This window comes from Mirounga leonina, unplaced genomic scaffold (assembly GCF_011800145.1).
Source record: "Mirounga leonina isolate KUSES-001 unplaced genomic scaffold, KU_Mleo_1.0 Mir_125, whole genome shotgun sequence".
Taxonomy (NCBI): Eukaryota; Metazoa; Chordata; class Mammalia; order Carnivora; family Phocidae; genus Mirounga; species Mirounga leonina.
Window position 1 is genome coordinate 18549706 of NW_023270305.1, and position 24559 is coordinate 18574264.

Consider the following 24559-nt stretch of genomic DNA (forward strand, 5'->3'; position numbering starts at 1 on the left):
GTAAAAGCGCTTCAGCACTAAATGAAATTTTCCTAACATTACAAATAAACCCTAACCAAACACAAATCAATACCACAACGAGATACCACCTCACAACAGAATGGCTAAAATTAACAAGTCAGAAAACGACAGATGTTGGCAAGGATGTGGAGAAAGGGAAACCCTCCTACACTGCTGGTGGGGATGCAAACTGATGCAGCCACTCTGGAAGACAGTATGGAGGTTCCTCAAAAAGCTGAAAATAGAGCTACCCTACCACCCAGCAATTGCACTACTGAGTATTTACCACAAAGATACAAATGTAGTGATCCAAAGGGGCATCTGCACCCCAATGTTTAAAGCAGCAATGTCCACAATAGCCAAACTATGGAAAGAACCCAGATGTCCATCAGCAGATGAATGGATAAAGAAGTGTGTGTGTGTGTGTGTGTGTGTGTGTGTATGCCATTTGCAACAAGGTGGATGGAACTAGAGGGTATTCGGCTAAGCAAAATAAGTCAATCAGAGAAAGACAATTATGATCTCGTATGCTGATTTTAAGAAACAAAACGGGATCCTAGGGGAAGGAAGGGGGAAAAACAAGATGAAATCAGAGGAGACAAACCATAAGAGACTCTTAATCATAGGAAACAAACTGAGGGCTGTTGGGTAGGGGAAGGGAGCAGGGGAGGAGGTAACTGGGTGATGGACATTAAGGAGGGCATGTGATGTAATGAGCACTACAAACGCAGGAAAAGACCTACATGTGCAACTAATGAATCACTGACCTCTACCTTTGAAACCAATAATACATTATATGTTAACTGAATTTAAATGAAAAATACATTATACATTTTAAAAAATACAAAACAAAACAAAACCAAAAAACCCTAACCGATCCTTGACAGGGTCTCTAGCTCTCTACTCCACCTACCCCTCATCAGCCTCGGTAGGGTCACTCTAGCCTCTGCCTTCCCCTCTAGAGAACGCAGTGACAGCCGGGGAGAAGGCGGGAACAAGAGACTTTGCACGCACTTCCGCCCCCGCGACTCTCTCCGCCAATCGGCCTCCGATGCCCCACCCCTTCCGGTCTAGGGAAAAAACCAGCTCCCAGAGCGTCTTCCGGCGGGAGCTGTGCTGCTCCTTATCATGGTGAGTTGGCTGGGGGAATGAGGGTTTCTGTGGTAGATGAGTCCTCTTACCGTCTTTCATCCCAAAGCGGCCTTCACATGCCTCAGCTGCCCAGAGAAGGGGTCCTCGGAGTCGTGCTCGGCTCCCCCCACTCCGCAGGAGAAGGGGCTGACGTCCGAAGCATTCCCCGCAAAGCTCTGATCCCCTCGTTCTCCTTCACCCAGTTGGTTAGACCTCAGGATCCCGGCCCTGCTGCAGCCCGAGCTTTCAGTTCAGCGAGCTTATGACTTTCCCCTGCCGAGGTTTACTTGGTATAGAAATAAAAGTCTTTGGCGGCGTCAGCGTCTACAACCAGCGAAAGCTCTGAAAACAAGTTCACAGCAACAGCGACCGTAACTAGTAATGCTTACACCAGTGACAATACCGTTGGCGTTAATAAAGAGGGTTATGAGCAGGATATTGAGGTGAACGCCCCACTCTGCAACTTGGCTTTATGGAGTGCCAGATAGCCTGATACAGCAGCAACTTTAAGAAGGCCAGTGACTGGAGGAGGTCCAGGTGTTGGTAGAGCATCCTTCTTGTACGTTTTTTCCTGCGTTTGTAGAGCCCAGTATACCTTACGGTTTGGGGGATGTGATGTTTAACCTGATTTTTTTTTTTTTTTAGAGAAATTAGTCTTTATGCTTCTAGAGATCAAATGTATAGCTCTCTGAATTTTATCAAAAGATAAGTTGATTGTAATTTCAGCGTCAAAAGAGGTATCATTTTATCAGAGAAATTAATGGATCTCTTATTGATAGCCTACATATGAGAAAAGGACCACGTTTCAGTGCCTAAGCCATTGTCACTCTAGTAAGTTTTTTCCTTGAGGGGATTTGGCCAAGAAAAATGTCTTATGCATACTTCCTTTTCTTTTGTAAGTCTTCTGTAATCCCTCTTTTGCACACAGAAATTGGGTAAAAGTTTACTTTTGGGGGGCTGACCAAATAGCCTTCCAGCCACTTTCTTCAAAATACTCACCACTGTGTAGCCAGAATTAAATTTCTAAAATTGGACCATGCCACTCCCTTGCTCCCTTGCTTAATATCCGCCCCCCCCCCAATAATCCTCAAGATAAAGTCCTGTTTGGCATGGCATACAAAGCTGTCTTGTCAAGCTGCTGCTGCAACTGCTTTTTTTTTTTTTTTTTTTTTGGTCAAGCTTTATAGCCTCTTTTTTCACATACATACATTCATATTCCAGTCACAGTGAGCAGCTTGCAGATGATGCTCTAAGGATAAGGCCTTTGCACCTAATTTGTATATGCTGTTCTGTCTGCTGGAATCAATCATCTCCTACCCCTCATCCTTATCAGTATAACCCTTACATGCCCTCTAGTCTCTTTCATGAGCCTTTCTGCTGTGTCTCAAGATCCTGTTAGGTGCCTCCTTTGTGCTCCTGTGATATCTTGGTGCTATTTACCAATAACATCTGTAGCCCTTACCAGACTATGTTAAAATTGTGTATCTCCTTGTCTTTCTCACTTCCTAGACTGTAAGCTCTTTGAGAGCAGGACCTCTGTATTCACTCTGGTATACCCAGAGCCTTGTAACAGTTCCTGGCTCAGAGGAGGTTTTCAATAAATACCTGTTTTATAAAACACCAAATAAATAACTATGGCACTAAATTTTTAGGCTTGAAACATTAGTAATACAGAAAAATAGTAGCATTTAAGGTTTATTTTAAAAGTTTTGGGGAAGAAAGGGTTTACGAGTCACTCTTATTTATTAAGGTGTTATATGCAAAGCACAGTGCTATCTTAGAAAACATAAAGGAAATATAGCCCTTGTCTTTAGTGAAGTTACTAAAAAACTAACTTAAAATGCAAGATGACAAGGTAAAGGCTATCCTCTGGTTAATTACAAAAAAAAAAAGCAAGTGACATAAAGAACAGTATAATTTCGGAAGGTGTCACATAGGTCAGCCATGAAACAGTACTTTCTTCCTTAGTCCATTACTCTTTTTTTTAAGATTTTATTTATTTGACAGAGAAAGAGACAGCAAGAGAGGGAACACAAGCAGGGGGAGTGGGAGAGGGAGAAGCAGACTCCCCACCTAGCAGGGAGCCCGATGTGGGACTCGATCCCAGAACCCTGGGACCATGACCTGAGTCGAAGGCAGGCGCTTAACTGACTGAGCCACCCAGGCACCCCATTTCTCCATTACTCTTAATCTGCTATTCATTACTCTCATTCACATGAGGAAACAGAGGTCAAGTAATTTGTTAAGTATTACAGGGCTTTTAGAGCTTGGGTTAGACAAGTCTGGCCTTTTCACTCTAGAGTGGTATGATTATGAAATGAGGGGTACACCAGTTTAGTTGGAGTTGATTCCCTATCCAGAGCAAGAGATAAAACTGGAAAGAAACAGGCTAAGTATTTGAAAGCATTGAATTTCAGATTGTAAAATTAGGAGTTTATCGTGATAGCAATGGAGGGCCAATATAATTTTGGAAAGAGTGACATGAACATTAGGATTTTTCTGGGTTTTTACTTCTTTTAACCAATATCAGAATGGCATCAGAAATGGCCTTCTACCTTTTAGAAACCTTATTTTCACAACCTGAAACTTAAAGTAAAATAATTTAAAGTGGGGTGAAGTTAGAAGATATGCAGGGTTAACAGTATTAAGCAGAATTTATCTTTGGGACCAAATATCCCACACATAATTCATTAAGAATGGGGTATATTCATTAACTGACCATTCATTAGCATCTCAAGTGAAAATAGCATATTGTTCCTTTTCAGCTGAATTAGCTTAGCAAAGCCTTAGAGTTACACACACACACACACACACTGGTCTTTATTTGGATAGCAAAATTAGTAACACTTTTTTCTAATGCTTTGTTTTTATACTTTAAAGTATGTTTTACTTAAAATTTTTTTATTATGGAAATTTTCAAACACAGGAAAGTAGAGTATAATATAATAAGCCCCCATGTAGCCATCACTTGGGCTCAACAATGATCAACATTCTGGTTTTAAATGCCAGATTTCTAGTGCTCAGCTTTATCTTCTGCCTTTTCTGAGTCTCAACCTAATGAAACTAATGACATGTCTGAGCTTTGAAGAAATGGGATATACCTTTTTTTATAACTACTGAGATGTTCCTACTAATTAGGAAAATCAGACCTGTGCTGGAGTTGGATCTGAAAGTTTTCCTCATTTGATATCTGTTAACACCCAGTTCCACTGCTTTCTGTGGAATTTCAGTGTTTAAGTCAAATTGGCCGGCGGTAGTGAGGTAGAAACGTTGTGTGGTTGTTATGGTGATTGTGGCCTTACTATCTAGGGAAGCATTTTGCTAAAATTAAAATCCAAATAAGTATATTAAGTGCATGGCACTTAGCAATCAAATTATTATATATGACCCACTGAAAATTGTGCAAGATTTTTTTCCCCTAGAAACAATACTTTGCTTTTGGAATAACAATTAAAATTCTTTTTTTCCCAGTTTATCTTCCCTCTCTAGGATCGTCTTTGTTTTTGTTTGTTGTTGAGTATTATATTCCCAAGATAGTAAAATTGATCAATTTTTCCCTTTACAGCTTCTTGGTTTTATATCCTATTATGAAAAGTCTTCTCCAACTCCAAGATTATAAAATTGTACATCCATAAATTTCTTCAAGTACTCTATAGTTTTATATTTTAATTTTAATATAGTAAAAAATTAGAGTAAGAAATATAGTAAGGATCCAATGTTACCTTTTCCAAAAACCATTTATTGGATAACTCATATTTTCTCCTGCTGATGTTGGATACTGCCTTAATCATAAGCTGATTTCCCATATGTGCCTAAACTCTGTTTTATGCTAAGGTTTCCTATACTTGAGTGGCAAATTCCTCTCTAGTCTCCACTTAGGTTTCTTCTCCTGTTGGTAACCCCACTGTCATCCTTTCTCTGCTGGTCCCATACAGTGTACTAGCAAGGACTATAGAGACTAGCCAGAATGTCAGATACTTTGAATGCCTAAGAGAGAACCTTAGAGATTTTACTATAATAGTAGTTTCCAAACTTTTCATATATAAAGCTTTTATTAAGTTAATTGTAATATTTTATTTCCAGTAGAGCTATCTGGCAAATGCTTTGCTTTTCTGGTTCAAAATTGCCTAAAATCCGTTGAAAAATAGAAGTGTGTAGTTTGGAGCTAAAATGCGTGGGTTTGGGGGCACCTAGGTGGCTCAGTCGGTTGGGCGTCTGCCTTTGGCTGGGGTCATGATCCCAGGGTCCTGGGATTGAGCCCCGCATCCGGCTCCCTGCTCAGCGGGGAGCCTGCTTCTGCCACTTCCTCTGCCGCTCCCCCAGCTTGTGCTCTCTCACTGTCACTCTCTCTCAACTAAATAAATAAATAAAATCTTTAAAAAAATAAAATGCCTGGGTTTGAATTTCTGCTCAGCCATTCGTTAGCATTGTGCCCTTGGACAATTTATTAAAAATTGTTTCCATCTCATAGATGATTGTGAGAATTAAATAGATAAATACTTGTAAAGTGTCTAGAATAATTGCTTGCCACATATTGAGCATTCAGTAAATGTTAGTGGTTGCTATTATATCACATCACAGGATATGAAAAAGATTAGATGCTTCAATGTTGATTTGTTTATTTTTTGTTTATTTTAAAGGGGACAATTCATCTCTTTAGAAAACCGCAAAGATCTTTTTTTGGCAAGTTATTACAGGAATTTAGACTTGTAGCAGCTGACCGAAGGGTAAGTTATCTTTATTAACTCTAATTTTAATCATTGTACAGACAACATTATGACACTGAAAAAGATAATTTTTAAGGCATATAGAAATTACTCGTGATCCCACCATACACTTTTTGTTTTTAAGTAAACTCTCGCCCAACATGGGGCTTGAATTCACGGTCCCGAGGTTAATAGTCACATGCTGTACCAACTGAGCCAGCCAGGTGCTCCACACCATACTGTTTTCATTTTTTTATGTTGGATAAGCAGGGTTTTTTTTGTTTTTTTTTAAGTAATCTATGCCCAACGTGGGGCTCAAACTCATTACGCCAACATCAAGTCACATGCTCTGCTGACAGTGAGCCAGGCACCCACCCCTGGCTAAGCAGAATTTCAATATAAAATTAAATTACTTTGTAATTTAATGTAAATTGTAATGTAAAAATCAGTTACTTTGGTACACAGTTGTTTTGCTTGGGAGGAAGCTAGGCTTTGGTTAAGGTTTTTATTCTAACGAGTTTTAAAGAAAAATTATTTTATGATTGCCTTTTGTTACTTTTTTTTACAAATTTAATGGATGTAGTTTAAAGCCATGTTTTCTCATTTTTAGTGTGAGGAAGGAAAAATAAGTTATGCTTTGAGGTCGTGAATTCAAGCTCCACCCATGTTGGGCGTAGAGCTTATATTTAAAAAAAAAGATAATTGGTACCTTTTTTGGTCACCAATATAGACCTAGTTATTGTTCTGTTTTCATTGTTCTCATTATTGTCTAAATTATATCCTAAGCTCCCTGAAGACAGTGACTATGTCTGTTTTGTTCACTTTTTAATAAAAGTACAAAATAAGCACCCGATAAATAGGTGATGAATTTTAAATAAACCTAGCTTCAGTGGAACATAAGTGTACCTATGATATCGGCCATGTATTATGATACTAGACTAGAGGCTTCTATTCTTTGTTTCTTATCACTGTATCTCCTGTTGCTAAAACCTTGGAATATAGTAAGAACTCAGTATTTGAAAATAGTATCATGTCCTGGATGTTAAAGAGCCAAGGGTGGGAAATTCATCTGCTACTTGTGTATCTAGTCCATTTAAGATGATCTCTTGAGTACAGATAGATAGAACTTTATAATGTTGGTAGAAAGCAGCTACATTACAGACGTAAACAGGAAACTCTTGAGCCATATGCTTTGTTAAAGCACAGTAGACCGCAGAACAGGTAGTAGGAACAAGACCAGTATAAGAACACCCGAGGTGTGCAGATACTCTCCATCATAATTTAAATCTTAAAAGATGTGCCTGGCTTCACCTCTCTTTACTACTACTCCTGTTTTGGTTCTTGGTAATTTCTTAGATCATGAGGAAGACCCCTACTTCTCAGTTCCTTACTTCCTTACCCCAAATAATCTTGTCCTGCATCCCTTCCAGCTGTCTACTCCAGTGATCATACCACAGACATTATCATTTATAATAACTATATTTTCCCATTGTCTCAGTTTCAAGCATTTCACTCATAGTCACCATCTCTTGTTATTCCAGTTCATTCCTTGTATTATCCCAATTCCAGTAATTCTTCAATCTTACTAGGATCTCCAATCCATTGACATGCCATATTTTCACTATTTTTCTTCTCCCTTATGCTCATTTGCTTACTTATCCAATTTAGATTCTTTGGTCCATCATTACTGACTTCTCGCATATGTTTTCAGCTCCTCTGTGCCCTCCCTTCGTCTGTCACTCTTCCTCTGATACTTCCCTGGCAAATCCTTAACATCATTAAGTCTATATTCCTGCTATTCTGTACCTGCACTCAAGCAACTGAAGGTAGCCTGAGAGAAACACAAAACCATGGTGACTGGTCTCACTTTAAATTCAAGATCAAGTGTGCCATCAGTGCTGCCCATACTATATCTTTAGTTCATTCAGTTTTCCATTTTTCTAGATAGCCGTTTCGTGCCATAGTCTCTCACTTCTGTCCTCAAACTTCCAAAACCTTCTTCATCCTCTCTCTGACCTGTTGACCTTGCTTCCTGTTTCACTGAAGGCAGAGAAGTAATCAAAAAACACTTCCACATCCTGTCACCTCCCAACATTCTGCCTTTCCTCCTGTTTCTATGAATGAACCCTCTGAACTTCTACTTGTTGCCTACTCAAAGACAAACTTCCTACAGTTGTTCCTTCCTGCATCATGAGCACATGCCACATCTTCCACTTTCAGCTACTGCCTCATTTCTCTGCTTCCTCATATAGCAAAACTACCTAAACTAATTGTCTCTACTCTCTGTGCACTTTCTTTTCTCCCTGTCTCCATTAAACACATACCAGTCTGGCTGTAGCCCCCACCAGTCCACTGGAGCAGCTTTAACAAAATAACTGGTAAGCTCTGTCTTGCCAAAATCAATGGTCATCCTCGTTTCCCATCTTACTTAACCTTCAAAAGCATCTGACAATGCTTAAAGCACTTTTTTCATTTGGACTCTGAAATAATCACTCTTGGTTTTCCTCCTACTTACCTGGCCATTGTTCATCACTTTCCTCTCATCTTTCTGATCTCTGAGTTTTGGAGTGTCCCAGCACTTAGAGCTCCAGCCTCTGTTGTTTATGTTCATTACATCTAGGTGACACTTTAAGTACCTTATGTTGATGACCCAATATTTATATCTCAATCCATAACTTCTCCCCTACTTCTAGATTCCTATATATCATGGCCCTCTCAATATTTCCACTTGGATATCTAATAGGCATCTCAAATTTCATATGGTCAAACCTGAACTTTGATTTTCTGTCCCTTCCTCACTAAATGGCCACTCTGTTCTTCCAGTGCACAGGCCAGAAACCTTGGAGTCATTCTTCTCCCTCTCTTTCTCTCATTCCTCATCCATTTTGTAAGTAAATCTTGCTGCTCTGTCTTCAGTGTAACACTCAGAATCTGACTCTTCTAACACTTTCTTACCAATTTCAAAGTCATCATTTCTCACTTGGATTACTGCAGTCACATTCTAAACGGTCTTCCTACTTCTATCCTTGCCCCTATGCAGTATATTCTTTTTTATTTATTTATTTTTTTTTTTTAAAGATTTTATTTATTTATTTGACAGAGAGATACACAGTGAGAGAGGGAACACAAGCAGGGGGAGTGGAAGAGGGAGAAGCAGGCTCCCCACAGAGCAGGGAGCCCAATGCGGGGCTCGATCCCAGGACCCTGGGACCATGACCTGAGCCAAAGGCAGACACTTAACGACTGAGCCACCCAGGTGCCCCAACTATGCAGTATATTCTACATAGAGAAGCCAGAATGATCTTTTAATCTTTTTTTTTAAGATTTTATTTATTTATTTGACAGAGAGATAGAGACAGCGAGAGGGAACATAAACAGGGGGAGTGGGAGAGGGAGAAGTAGGCTCCCCGCTGAGCAGGGGGCCAGATGCGGGACTCGAACCCAGGGTTCTGGGATCATGACCTGAGCCGAAGGGAGATGCTTAATGACTGAGCCACCCAGGCGCCCTGCCAGAATGATTTTTTAAAAATGAAAGTTAAGCCGCTTTCCATCTCATTTGGAATAAATCCCAATTCTTTTGCTGGCATACAAGACACTACTTGATGGAGCCCCAGACTTCCTCTCACCTCTCATCTGTCCGTCCTTGGCCAGGTCCTCTTCTCTCTCAGGGCATTTGCACTGTGGTTCCCATTTTTTTTCCCAGATATCTGCATGCTTAGCACCTTTGCCTCTGTAAGATTTCTGGTCACATGTTACCTTACCAAGGGGGTCTTTTTGACCACCTTGTCTGGCAGAACACCCTTTCCACATTTCCCATTACCGTACTTTATTTTTCCTTTGTAGCACTCACCACCACCTGACCTTGTGTATTTGCTAATTGTCTGTCACCCCCGCTGGAATATAAGGTCCATATTTTATTCACTGCTGTATCTCTAGTGCCTAGAAAAGTGTCTGTTACAAAATAGGTACTCAGGTATTTGTTGATGAATAGCTTGATTCGTCAGTAGAGCTGCAGAGAATGTCATTTTCAGATTACATGCCTTATCCTCCTTTTCTGACTGTTCTTGAATCCCTGTCCTGACTAGAGCCCATGTCCAGTCGTTTCATTAATATCCTCGCTGTAAGAGTCCCTTGTCCCATTAACCTATCATATCAGCTCTCAGTCTCTGACATCCCTACCTCACCTGCTTCTCTGGTTTTGCTCCTGGGGGTAGAGGAAGTGGCAGAATGCTGTCTACCCTAAATTCATGATGTCATTCTTGTTCTCCTCTGAGGATTCAGAAGTATACTCACTAGAACTGCTGTTGTGCAAATTCTCCTCTGGATGTAAGTTCCAGTCCTATTCTACTACATCCCTTTATTTTAGAAAATGGCCTTGTTTCTTCTTTTCTAGAGATGTAGAGGTTGTTAGCCCTGTGCTGCTTCACTGTCACTTCTCTCTAGTTCACAGTTTTTCTGTCCCTTCAGTCATCTCTTGCCCTTCTCACCTTTCTCAGAGAAGGTGTTCTTCATCCTAAACCTACACTTTGCATCTGTGTTCTAAAGCCATCCTATCCCACACTTGACCTTTGCAATTATATCTGTTTAACACCTCCAGATAACTCCCTTATCACTAATTTCTTTCACTTCTACTTTCACACAATTATAGGTCTCCCTTCTTTGTAGGGAGTGGAGTGGAACAAAAATTAAAAAGCACTTCACTTGACCTCTTCTTTTATTCTTAGAAAGCACTTTCTGCTTCTTCTGATGAAATCCTAGCTACTTTCAAGGCATATCTCAGGTCTATGAACTTCTAACCCATGGTAATCTTTCCTTCTCTTGCAGTCCTATTTCATATGACTTATTTGGTAAATAAGTAAGTGTAGACCTTTTTTGGGGGAGGGGAAGAATAACTTTATTTTGATATAATTTCAAACTTACGGAAAAGTCACAAGATTAGTTCAAGGAACTCCCCTAAGCCCTTTACTCACATTCACCAGTTGCTTTATATTTTGCCCCATATGCTATCGTTGTCTCTGTGTACATAGAGACAAAATGATATTAAAGTATATGCCTATTTTTCTCAACTGTTTGAGAGTTTATATGGCAGAATGTTCTTTTCTCTTGGAGAATGCCTCCTCTAGAACTGTTTTTTAGACTAATAAATAATAACTTGGTTGATGGTCATTTTCGTAGATGTAGGAAATGTGACACTGACTTTTTGAAGGAAGTTGTGCTTATTCCTCTGTAGAGTGGGAATTGCAGCAACTTGAACAGACCCAGTGAAGTTTATCAGCATTATCCAAATAAGAATGATTTTCTTTTTCACAGTCCTGGAAGATACTGCTCTTTGGTGCAATAAACTTAACATGTACTGGCTTCCTGCTTATGTGGTGCAGTTCCACTAACAGTATAGGTATGTCACCGTTCCTATTTTTGTGGAGTTAATCATTAGTTGCACATTTATTGTTCTGGTTTTAAATAAAGATATATCTTTCTTTATGTGGAATATATTATTCTGAAATATAACTCAAGATTTAAATAAGAGAAGCTATGTGAAAAGTGCCTTGTTGGGGCGCCAGGGTGGCTCAGTCGTTAAGCGTCTGCCTTCGGCTCAGGTCGTGATCCCAGGGTCCTGGGATCGAGCCCCGCATCGGGCTCCCTGCTCCGCGGGAAGCCTGCTTCTCCCTCTCCCACTCCCCCTGCTTGTGTTTCCTCTCTCGCTGTGTCTCTCTCTGTCAAATAAATTAATAAAATCTTTAAAAAAAAAAAAAGTGCCTTGTAAACTGTAAAGTTTGGTTCAGTTGCTAAGCATTATCATTTTAAATTTTTTTAAAAAATAGCTTTAAATCTGTTTGAAAGACTGTGATTCCTTTTTATGTAATAGATTAGCCCTTCAGTTATGCAGTCTCTAAGTAAGATTTTGAGATTTATGTTTCTTGGATTTTCCTTGAAAAGGGAAATCTATAATGTTTTTCTTGTTTCTTGACATCTTTTAAATTTTTTAATTTTTTATGTTATTTATTTATTTTTAGTTTTTGGAGAGAGAGAGAGAGAGAGAGAGAGAGTGCAAGTGGGAGGGGCAGAAGGAGAGGGAGAGAGAGAATCCCAAGTAGGCTCCATACTCAGTGCAGACCCTGACGTGGGGCTCCATCCTGACCGTGAGATCATGACCTGAGTGGAAATCAAGAGCCGGACACCTAACCGAGTCTTCCAGGTGCCTCGTTTCTTGACCTCTTACGTTTTTATGTATCATTCTTTTCATCCTGCTATTTAAAGACTGTATTTAAAATAGTACTCAGATGACAGAAGAAAGCAGAAAAAATGCCAAAATGATCGTAGCACTTTTGGGTATATGCTGCTTCCTTTGTCCTGATGGCAAAATCAGACTCTAGAGTAAGCTTTTGTACTTACCAACTTTTTTTTTTTTTTTTTTAATTAAGTAAGCTCCAATGCTGGGCTTGAACTTACAACCCTGAGATCGAGAGTCCCATGCTCTACCAGTTGAGCCAGTCAGACACCTCTGTATTCATCACGTTTGGCTACATATATTAATCTAGATAATTGCCAACATGTAAGGTTAATTAGTGACTCAAGGTTTTTTTGGTAATGGATACTTCTGGTATGAACAATCTTGGTGATTAGCTACATTTCCAAACAGTGGATTCAGCAACATTTTAATCAGTTGTTTTCTTGTTTTGCAGCTTTAACTGCCTATACTTACTTGACCATTTTTGATCTTTTTAGGTAAGTTTTTTGTTTTTTGTTTTATTTTATTATGTTATGTTAATCACCATACATCATTAGTTTTTTAGGTAAGTTTTAAAAAGTCTCGTTAGTGTTTTGAAACTAATAAGGAATTTCTTGCACTGAATTTGTTTTCTCTGCTTAAAGGAAAGTAATCTGTGAAATAAGTAAAATTATCAACACAGAACATATATACAAACAATAACTATTAGGAGATATACTGGAAGAAAATATCCCATTTATAGAGGAACAGAAAAAAATAATACCCAGGCATTAGATCATATGCCTGGGGTACCTATCTGTAGTTGAGTTAGCTGTGGCCAGGGAGCAGTGTCTCATAAGAACGTACCAGTTCCTTCCGTAACCGTGTAGATGGGCATTAGTAACTAAGAAGTGAGCAGTTGTGAGCTAGGGAGGCACCCTTTTGGCTCTCTGCTTCATGGGACCTTTGATATCGCCGTGTAAGGACTGCAAGATACTTGATGTCTTCAAGATCCATGCCATAGGAGTATAAGTATGTCTTTTCATCAGGCATGTAACTAAATCTACTTGACTCATCTAAAACATAGAGTTACCACCTGGATTTCACGCAGTAGTAAGTTGTTTTAGAGTGAATCTCCACTGTACTTGGAAAATGAATGTAATTTTATCCCATCCAGAGTGTCGTTGCTATTAATATTTCGTTTAACTTTTAACAAAGATTAAAGTTTATCAGAGTTAAAATTTATTCTCTGTGGCTAAAATAAAATATATTACTTTATTATTACTATGTTATTTTTGCATGCTCAGTTATGGAAACTATTTAGGGTGGATAACTTACTTGAGTAGAGAAAGTATGGGTGTAGGTTCAATTTACTGACTTGATGTATTGTGACTTTTTTCAGTTTCTCCACATGTTAAAACTCACATATTAGGATGCTCCTGGTGATTAGATTATAGCTTATTAGAATAGTTTATTAATTTAGTCTGCAAACACTGATAACTTTCAGCAAACTTAGGAATTCTGAAAACTTAATTTCTTTTTGTGTGTTCCCCTCTTGGTCTAGTTCTAAAGCTAAATTTATTTTCCTTTTTACTTAGTTTAATGACATGTTTGATAAGTTACTGGGTAATGATGAGGAAACCTAGCCCTGTCTATTCATTTGGGTAAGTTCAAGTTATTTTATTTTCTGCTAACTTACTGCTATTAAAATGGTAGTTGTGGGGCACCTGGGTGGCTCAGTCGTTAAGCGACTGCCTTCGGCTCAGGTCGTGATCCCAGGGTCCTGGGATTGAGCCCCGCATCGGGCTCCCTGCTCGGCGGGAAGCCTGCTTCTCCCTCTCCCACTCCCCCTGCTTGTGTTCCCTCTCTCACTGTGTCTCTCTCTGTCAAATAAATAAATAAAATCTTAAAAAAAAAACAAAAACAAAAACCATGCCCTTTAAAAAAAAAAAATGTAGTTGTTATCAGGCAGTAAAGAGGTAGCTAGAGTGTTTGTAGAGAATAAATGCTATCTGTGTAGTGGGATGGGGATCAAATATTGAAAGTAGATTTAAAAAGACATCTTCCAACAGGATTCTAGATAAGGAACATGTAAATCATATTAAAATAAAATGTTCACATTAAGTTCTTTGATATTTTGGTAATCCCTTAAATTTTAGTTAGAGAAAGTACAAAGGATTTTCCTATAGGTGTGTCCTATAAATGTTAGAGTAAATGTGATATATTTTAACATTAATGTAGTGGTAGAGATGTATTTTTATCATAAGACTGGATTTGTGATAGCAATGGACTATCAAAGAATTTGAGATTCTGTTTCTATAGTTTTAGAAATTATTAAAAGTTGAAAGTTGAAAGATAATCTTTTGTATTAGAGGTTTTTCTTAATGTATTAGAAAAAAATGAGTTCCTTTCAGATTCCAGGAAACAACTTGAAAGAAGAATTTCTTTTTAAGTTTGTGGGGGTTTTTACTATGATAAAGTGTACGTAACATAAAAGTTAACATTTTAACCATTTTCAAGTGTACAATTCAGTGGCATTAAGTACCTTTATATCTGTTGCCACTATCTATTTCCAGAAATATTTCCTCTTCCCAAAAAGAAACTCTGTACCCATTAAACAATAACTCTTTATTCCCCTATCTCTCAGCCCTTGGCAAGCGCCATTCTACTTTCTGTGTTTATGAATTTGCCTGTTCTGGGTACTCACATAAATGGAATCACACAATATTTGTCGTTTTGAGTATGGCTTATTTTACTAATGTTTGCAGATTTCATCTGTGTTTGTAGCATATGTCAGAATTTCATTACTTCCTAAAGTTGAATAATTTTCTATTGCATGTATATATGACATTTTGTTTATTCTTCCGTTGATGGGCATTTGGTTTGTATCCACCTTTGGGCTATTGTGAGTAATGCTTTTATAAACATTGGTGTACAAGTATCTGTTTGAATCCTTGCTTTCAGCTCTTTTGGGTGTATACTCATCCCTGGATCATATTCTGTGATTCCATGTTTAACTTTTTCAGGAACCACCATACACAGTGGCAGCGCCATTTTCCATTCCCACCAGCATGCTCACCAACACTTGTCATTTTTCTTTTTTTAATTTTTAAAAATCCCAATATAGTTAACATATAGTGTTATATTAGTTTCAGGGTGCAATGTAGTGACTCATAATTCTATACATTACTAAGTGCTCATCACAATAAGTATACTCTTAATCCCCTTCACCTATTTCACCCATCCCCCCTATCCCACCTCCCCTCTGGTAACTACCAGTTTTTTCTCTGTAGTTAAGAGTCTGTTTTTTGGTTTGTCTCTTTTTTTTTCTTTGTTTCTTAAATTCCACATATGAGTGAAATCACAGGGTACTTGTCTTTCTCTGACTGACTTACTTCATTTAGCATTACAGCCTCTAGATCCATCTATGTTGCTGCAAATGGCAAGATTTAATTCTTTTTTATGGCTGAGTAATATTACACACACACACACACACACACACATTGTCTTTATCCATTCATCTGTTGATGGGCATTTGGGCTGCTTCCATATTTTGACTATTATAAATAATGCTGCAGTAGTCATAAGGGGTGCATGTATCTTTTCAAATTAGTGTTTTTGTATTCTTTGAGTAAATACCCAGTAATGGGATTACTAGATCATATGGTAATTCTATTTTTAATTTTTTGAGGAACCTCCATACTGTTTTCCAGAGTGGCTGCACCAGTTTGCATTCCCACCAACAGTGAGAGGGTTCCTTTTTCTCCATATCCTCACCAATACTGGTTGTTTCTTGTATTTTTTATTTTAGCCATTCTGACAGGTGTTAGGTGATATCTTGTTGTGGTTTTGATTTGCATTGCCCTGATGATAAATGATGTTGAGCATCTTTTCATGTGTCTGTTGCCATCTGTATGTCTTCTTTGGAGAAATGTCTGTTCATGTCTTCTGCCCATTTTTAATTGGATTTTTTTTTTGGTGTTGAGTTGTATAAGTTCTTTATATATTGTGGATATTAACCCCTTGTCAGGTATATCATTTGCAAATATCTTCTCCCATTTAAAGAAGAATTTAACTTTGGCGAATAAACTTTTGGACCAAACTTAATCTTTTGAACAAAATCAGGTTTTTACTTGCTTAAACAAGGGGGCAAAGTAAACATGGAATCTTAATGCAAAGTGAAAATATTCATAAGTGTCACTGAGATTTGATAGACTATTACTATGATAATCGGTTATAAGGGACATATAAATACCAGTATATAGAAATCTGTGACTCTGAGTTAAAGCTTTTGGTTTTAAGTGACAAAAATCCAACTCAAGCTAGTATGGGGGAAAATGGGAATTTTTAAAATTAATGTAATCAAAATGTGGGAAGACTGAGGTAACTGGCATAGGAACTAGCAAACTCAGGACATTGTCTTTCTCTTATCTCTCAGGCCTGCTTTTCTCTGCATGTCCGGTTTAGTTTCTCAGACCACTTTTCCCCACCATCCTGGAATAACTCCTAGCAAGACCTTAACTGGAACCTTCTTACCTTCATCTTAGAGAAGGAAAGGCTTTTCCCCAACTCCAGTTAAGAAAATCATGAGAGGGCGTCTGGGTGGCTCAGATGGTTAAGCGTCTGCCTTCGGCTCAGGTCATGGTCCCAGGGTCCTGGGATCGAGTCCCGCATCGGGCTCCCTGCTCCTTGGGAGCCTGCCTCTCCCTCTGCCTCTCTCTCTCTCTCTCTCTCATGAATAAATAAATAAAATCTTTAAAAAAAGAAAATCATGAGAAAGAGGGGCGCCTGGGTGGCTCAGTCGGTTTAGCGTATGCCTTTGGCTTGGGTCATGATCCCGGGGTCCTGGGATCCAGCCCCACATAGGGCTCCCTGCTGCAGGGAGCCTGCTTCTCCCTCTGCTGTTACCCCTGCTTGTGTGCTCGCACTCTCTCCCAAATAAATAAATAAAATCTTAAAAAAAAAAAAAATCATGAGAGAGAACTACTGATTGGTCTAGCTTAGAACAGGTATTAGTCTTTAGATCAAATACTGTGGCCAGGAGACAAGGTTAAACAAGGACTTGATAACTTCCATTTTGGCCAACTTAGAGTGAACAAGAAAGGAGGGAGCAATTAAACAATAAAATTAACATCTGAATATCATTTCAATCAGTCACATAGCTTGAAATATCTGTATTTACAGACTCCAGTTCTTTAGCCCTGAGATCTATCTTGTTTCAGACTGCCTTCTGTACAGCGTCACATGGATATCTAATTGGTGTCTTAAATATTGGCTAGAATTCTTGTTTTCTTTCCCCAAAACCTATTCCTCTGCAGTTTTTCCCATCTCATTCCCCACATTTATCCATCAGCAGGTTACATCAGAGTAACCTACAAACACATCCAGAAATCTGCCCCTGCCCCCATTTCTATCTTGACTACTAACATCCTAATCAAGCTACCTTCATTTCTTGCCTTAATCCAGCCTCCTAACTTGTCCCCATGCCTCTGCTCCTACCCCCTTATAGACCATTCTCCGGATAGCAGCCAGAGTGTTTTCCTTTTTAAATCCAAGTCATACTACCAGTCTCCTCCTTGAAACCACTCAGTTGTTTGCTGTCATACTTAGAATAAAATCCTGAGTCCTTTCTCTAATTTACAAAATTCTTATATTAGCTGTTCTGTGCCTACTTCTCTTCAAGTTACCACTTTCATGCCCTCTATACCACACTTTCTTTCTGTAATTTGTATACAATTAATTTATTCCTGTCTTAGGTCCTTTGTACAAGCTGTTGTCTCTGTTTGAAATGTTCTTCACGTCATCTTTACAAGATACAGCACTCCATCTTGTTATTCCAATCCTAATATCACTAAATGCCGATGTCATCAAGTGACTGGGCCCAGTCTAAAATAGATTCTAAAATGAATCCTAATTAGCCTCTTGTCACATCAGACTACTATAATTCTCTGTATAGAACTTACCAGAACTTATAAATCGTTACTCTGTCTCCCCCTTTAAAATATAAATTCCATGGCAGCAGGGACTATAATCTTGTTCTATCTTATATCCTTGTACAGTTTGGTGAATTTTAATAAATGAATATACCTGTATAACTACTATCTGGATCATGATATAAGACACTACAAGTCCCCCCAAAAAGCCTCCCTTTGTTTTGAGTCAGAGTCAAAACCCAACAAAAGTAATCAGTGTTCTGACCACTATTCCTTGCAGATTATTGTTGCCTGTTTTTGAAGGCACATAAATGGGATTCCAGTATATACTCTCCTATAGCAGTAGTTCACTCATACTGTATTTTATAAATATGCCATAATTTCTTTTTATGTTCAACTATTGAAGGGCATTTAGATGATTTTCAGCTTTTAGCTCTTATAAATAAAACTAGTTCCAAATATTCTTGTACACATGTCTTTTGGTGTACATGTGTATCCCTTTATGTAGGATACATATTTTTGAGTGAAGTTACTCAGTCATAGGATTTGCATATGTTCATTGTTAGAAGATAAGATAATACCAGTTTTCTAGAGTGATTTTACCAGTTTACTCTCCCACTGTCAATGTATGAGAGTTCTGATTGTTTCATGCTTGTACCAGTAGTTGATACTGCCTTTTTTTTTTTTAAGCCCTTCTGGGGTATGTAGTTGTCTTGTGGTTTTAAATTATTTTCCTGATGACTAGTTGAACAGATTTTCATACTTTTATTTACTTTTTCATATGTTTCTTAATCGTTCAGATTATCTCTTTTGTGAAATACTTGTTAAAGTGTTTTACCCATTTTTAAATTGGGTTACCTTTTTTCTTTTGTTATTGCTCTGTAAGAGTTCTTTATATATAAATATCTTTTCCCACAAATGAAAGTTTTTAATTTGAATGATAAATTCATTTATCAGTCTTTTATGGTTAGTCCTTTTTGTGTACTTGTCAGGAAATCTTGGCCACTCCTAGGTCATAAAGATATCCTGGTATTAGCTAGAGGTCTTGTTGTTTGATTTTTCACATTTAAGACCTACAGTCAAACTGGAATTCATTTTTGTGTATGGGTTGAGGTAGAGGTCAAAGCACATTTGTTTCTCTCTAGTTGTTCAATTGATAAAACATATATTGGAAAAAAATTAATCCTTTTTCTACTGCTTTTTATGTCTCTACCTTTTTCGTAAATTAGGTGATTATGAACGTGTAATTCTATTTCTGGATTTTCTTTTCTATTCAGTCTGGTACATTTGTCTATTTTTGCATTAGTACTATGCTGTGTTAACTATTATAGTTTTTTTTTTTTAAGATTTTATTTATTTATTTGACAGAGAGAGATACAGTGAAAGAGGGAACACAAGCAGGGGGAGTGGGAGAGGGAGAAGCAGGCTCTCCACCGAGCAGGGAGCCCAATGCAGGGCTCAATCCCAGGACACTGGGATCATGACCTGAGCCGAAGGCAGACGCTTAACGACTGAGCCACCCAGGCGCCCCTAACTATGATAGTTTTGAAATAAATCTTGACATCTGGCAGTGTAAATCTTCCAGCTTTGTTCTTCTTCAGATTATCTTTGCTTTCCTTCACTTTTTGCATTTCCATATGCACTTTAATATCAGTTTATCGATTTTCACAAATAACTGCTTCATTTACATACTGTTTTATATTCTTTTATAACTCACTCTTTTCACTTACATCTTTCCATGTCAATAAATACATTTCTGTTATATATTTTTTAAAGATTTATTTATTCATTTGAAAGAGAGAGAAAGAGCATGCACGCGAGTTGGGGAAGGGGCAGAGGGAATTTCCAAGCTGACTCTGCACTGAGCACAGAGCCCAGTGCAGAGCTCAGCCTCACAACCCATGAGATCATGACCTGAGCCAAAACCAGGAGTTGAAGGCTTACTGACTGACTACACCACCCAGGCACCCCAATTTCTGTTATATTTTTAATAATATGTTCTGTTGTTGATTCCAACCTTTTTTTCCCTTTACAAACAGCAATGTGATGAGCATCCTTAATTATTTTATTATCTTTTCTGAAGATATGTAATTCCTTGAGAAATTTCAAGCATTTATACATACCACAAATATTGAATGCCATTAAATTATGTGTTGTGGGAAAAACTAAGATGAATAAGGCTACAGCCCCTGGCCTCCAGCTGACAGTTTAGGATTATAAGACATAAACATTATTAACTACAGTTATGTGTAGCAGTGAGAGACAGTATAATAAGTGGTTAAAATCATGAACTCTGGAGCTAGAGTGCCTAAGTTTGGAAACGTGACACCTCCACTTGCTAGCTATATGACTCTAAACAGTTACTTTTCCTTTTTGTGTGTCAAGTTCCTTATCTATTCTTTTTTTAAAAAGTGGATAAAGTAACCTTCCTGAGGTGTTGGGAAGTTTAGAATAGATACTATAGGGGCGCCTGGGTGGCTAAGTTGGTTAAGCATCTGATTTAGGCTCAGGTCATGATCTCAGGGTCCTGGGATCAAGCCCTGCCTCAGGCTCCACGCTCTATCCTACTACCCCTCCCTCCGCTCATGCTCTCTCTCTCTCTCTCAAATAAAATCTTTAAAAAAGATAATATGTTAAGCACTTAGACCAATGTCTAACACAAGATGGGTCAATCAAGTGTTAGCTGTTATTATGATAACAATTATTTCTAGAAAAATAAAAGCCATAAGTGGGTCCTGGAATAGATGTTGTACAGATAGGCACTCTTTTTCTTAATCTGTGATGTTCTTTGTTTATCTTCATTCTAGAAAATCTGTAGTCTGTCTGAACAGTATTTGGCTTATGGTAGGCACATATGAAAATTGAGTGAGTAAGTGGGGCACCTGGGTGGCTCAGTCGTTAAGCATCTGCCTTCGGCTCAGGTCATGATCTCAGGGTCCTGGGATTGAGCCCCGCATCAGGGTCCCTGCTCTGCAGGAGGCCTTCTTCTCCCTCTCCCACTCCCCCTGCTTGTGTTCCCTCTCTTGCTGTGTCTCTGTCAAATAAATAAATAAAATCTTTAAAAAAAAAAAAAAAAGAAAAAATTGAGTGAGTAAATAAATGAATGAAAATGTGTTCTGGAGATACTGGTTTATGAATTGTGCTGATCTAATTTTCTGATTTCAGATTTGAAAGATTAGAAGTCTTAGCTGTATTTGCCTCCACAGTCTTGGCACAGTTGGGAGCCCTCTTTATATTAAAAGAAAGGTACGTTTGTCTACAATGTTCATGTCATTGTAAATTCCAGCTCTCCCACCTTCGGGGACATGAAAGAATCCACTGAGACACTGGATTGGTTTGAAGATGAAATCAAGGTGAATGGTGCTGGAGTTTTGATAGTATGGCTTCCTCATGTTTCAGACTTTTCTCCCTTCTTTTATTACTTTATTTTGATGCTACTAAATCCTGGGCAGGTATGAAAGAAAGGGCTTCAGTCAGACATGTTTTAATGCTGAGTTACAAACCCACTGAAACAGGTTTTGTAGAGAAGATTGGCATTACATATTAAGGATAATTTGTAAGTCTCCTTGCCTGATCACTGCTAATAATCAGCAGTTGGATATCACATTAAAAGATTTTGTTCAGGACTCCTGACTCGCTCGGTCAGAAGAGCGTGCAACTCTTGATCTTGGGGTCTTGAGTTTGAGCCCCGTGCTGGGTATGGAAGTTACTTAAATAAATTAACTAATTTAAAAAAAGAGTTTGTTCACTTATTGAATTAATTCTGTGTTTAATAAGGCGTTTTAATTTCGTAATTTGTAGAACTAATCTGGCACATTATTTCTTTCCTTTAGTGCAGAACGCTTCTTGGAGCAGCCCGAGATACACACGTGAGACTTTGCTTTTGACATAACATGTAATTTACGATTACGTTTGATTCCCAGTTATTAAGTGGCATTAGGAATAGTGGCTACTTTGGCCAATGTCAGAGTTCAGAGTGTGGCAATGTACATTTCACTGATAGTTCACAAACAAAATCCCCAAATCCCAAGACAGTTCTCACCCTTAATTATTCCCAAGCCCTTATGTTTTTATATTACATCAGAAGGCCTTTGTACTCTGGCTTTAGGTCCCTCGTTATTTCCAGGCCTTGGTCAACACACTAAACTAGCCCCGTTGATTGCCTATAACTTAAAATTTGATGCCCAAAATCTTTTAGTAGCACCTTTAGAAAAGATAGAATTGTTACTATCTACTACATATAGTTGCCAAATATATGGACTTTACCTATTTTGATCAGTTTAATTCAGGATATTCTGACCTGTCTAGTATACTATAAACCAAACACTGTTGCATTTATATGGATTTATAACAGCAGATACCTGTAAGAAGATACTGTTAATGCTAAGAGGCAGTTTTCGTCCTATGTAGGATGGAGCAGTAGACAGGCAATGGATTATGGAGCCTGAAAGCAAGTTCAGAGTGTGGCTCTGCAAATCCCAAACCCCTGAAGCAGACCACTCTGCCTTCCCGTCTCTTTGTCTGCATGCTGAAATTGCATATTGGTATTACCAAGAAAAATATAATGGTGAATGTTATTATTCTTTCTAGGGGAAGATTATTAGTTGGTACTTTTGTGGCTCTTTCCTTCAACTTGTTCACAATGCTTTCTATTCGGAATAAACCTTTTGCTTATGTCTCTGAAGGTATGATTTTTATTTACCATTAATAAAAAATCCAGTTAATCTCTCATAAAAACAAGTCTTGTGTTTATTTCATTAACTCATAAATCAACAAAGAAGCTTATTCTGAAGAGAAGAGAGAACTCTCCTAGAGGTTCTCAGATCTTCTCTAAGTAGAGAATCATAAAACAAAATCTAATTATTTCAAGCTTTAAAATAACATATTACTTAAAAACAGTCAGAACTGACTTACGTATTAAATTATATATGATGAAAAATTACATTTGCCAAATAACATGAATGGGATTTTAGATGTATAACCTACCTACAAAAAGTCTATTGCAGGCATTTTAGAAGCATCATTATACTTCAAATAGTTCATGTGCTCTTTGCAAATAATTATATTCTGTTAGATAAGTTCCCAGGAACTTCTCCCTGTCAGTGGTGGATGGGCATATATTTGTAAAGTAGCATATATGTTTTGAAATACTCACTTATTTTCAGGTCTTTAAAAATTCAGACTGATACTTCACTTCAGTGGTCAAAATTATTGTCATTTGTCAGTCATTTCCGTGTTCTGGAATCCCACTAACTCACAAAGTGTTAATCATTAATTGTTGGAGAAGTGAGATAAAAACAAAAGTGGACTGTGTGCACAGACCCACACTTTGAAGCAAAGATAGGAGAGGGTATTTTTAGGTCTCACTGACTTGAACACTAGGACAGTCAAGAGAAGAAAGCTCTCTGAATTGCCCATTCAAATTTAAACAACTTCATGAATATTATGAAGCATGAGTTGTATTTGTATGAATTAGAGTTTAAGAATTCCTGCATGAACTAGAAAATTAAATAGTGGTATTTGCAATGTCCAGAATTATTTTGAAAAAAATTATAAATTATTAAAATAATATAATGTTCACTCTAGAAATTTTAAGAAGGTATGTTTTAGAAATGATCAGGAAGATACAAGTTTTCCTTTTACAAATAATGCTACAATCTGCTTTTTTATATCAAGTGTTTTGTATGCATCCGAGTCTTCTTTAGGATAAATTCCCAGAGAAGAAATTGTAAATGGGTTGGAAATATAATATTTTTTAAGTCATTGATGTATATTGTGCCAGACTTATTTCCAGAAAGGTTATCTAGTTTGTGTTTTCATTAGCTGGATATTAAAGTTCCCAGAAGCATTAATATTTGTGACATTATTTGAAATTTGAGTGGAAAATAATTCTGAGCACTTTCTGTCTGCCAGGCACTGTGCTAAATTCTTTATGTAGATTAACCCATTTAATTCTCCCTAAACCATATGAGGTAAATAATTTTATTATTCTTATTTTATGCCGAGGCACCGAGATATAAAATCACTTGCCCCAGGCGACACATCTAGCTAAGGTAGAGCTGGGTTTTAAGCCAGGTATTCTGGCATCAGAGTCTGCTCTTAACTGCTGCTCTACTATATGGCTTTTGTATAAAGCTTGCCAATCTTTTTTACATCATGTTACACATTAAAAAGTGATAATATTTCTGTAACCTTGAGATCAGTGTAAGAGGATGCTTGAGCCTGGAGACTACTGGTTCAGAGATAGTAACTGGCAGATGTCTGCATATAGCCAAATCCCCACTTGTCCTTTCTGAGAGCTGAGGGAATTAATTGGTTTGCCCATAGCCCATTCTCAGCACACTGGTTAGGAAGTTCTGCTTTACATTTAAAGAGCCTTTAAAACTTAAAATTAATAGTAACAGTGGCATATGTAAGCTCACTAATTCCTTCAGGTCAGTGATATAAATAGTTGAAACTGCTTTTCCTTTATTATCTTGAAGGCATAAAAGAGGGAAAAGGTCTAGATTTGAATAGCATGTCATTTTGTAAAATGTGATACAGTCATGCCAAACTTATTTTTTTTTAATTAAGGAAATCAA

The 24559-nt window shown here is 37.8% G+C and overlaps 1 protein-coding gene across 4 annotated transcripts in view; it reads left to right on the forward strand.

Annotated features, from left to right (window-relative positions):
* The first annotated feature begins 1057 nt into the window (after nucleotides 1–1057).
* SLC30A6 (solute carrier family 30 member 6) overlaps nucleotides 1058–24559 on the forward strand; it is a 40334-nt gene continuing 16832 nt past the window's right edge. Inside the window, exons 1-8 of one of the 4 annotated variants that reach the window (XM_035000866.1) lie at nucleotides 1058–1131; nucleotides 5772–5858; nucleotides 11148–11232; nucleotides 12521–12563; nucleotides 13644–13709; nucleotides 21144–21224; nucleotides 21812–21847; nucleotides 22569–22663. In XM_035000866.1, the coding sequence (XP_034856757.1) occupies nucleotides 1129–1131; nucleotides 5772–5858; nucleotides 11148–11232; nucleotides 12521–12563; nucleotides 13644–13709; nucleotides 21144–21224; nucleotides 21812–21847; nucleotides 22569–22663 (496 nt within the window). In that variant the 5' untranslated portion in view covers nucleotides 1058–1128. Of the gene's footprint in view, nucleotides 1132–5771; nucleotides 5859–11147; nucleotides 11233–11978; nucleotides 12034–12520; nucleotides 12564–13643; nucleotides 13710–21143; nucleotides 21225–21811; nucleotides 21874–22568; nucleotides 22664–24559 lie in introns of those variants that run through there. The other 3 variants (XM_035000867.1, XM_035000868.1, XM_035000869.1) reach the window with 3 other exon arrangements.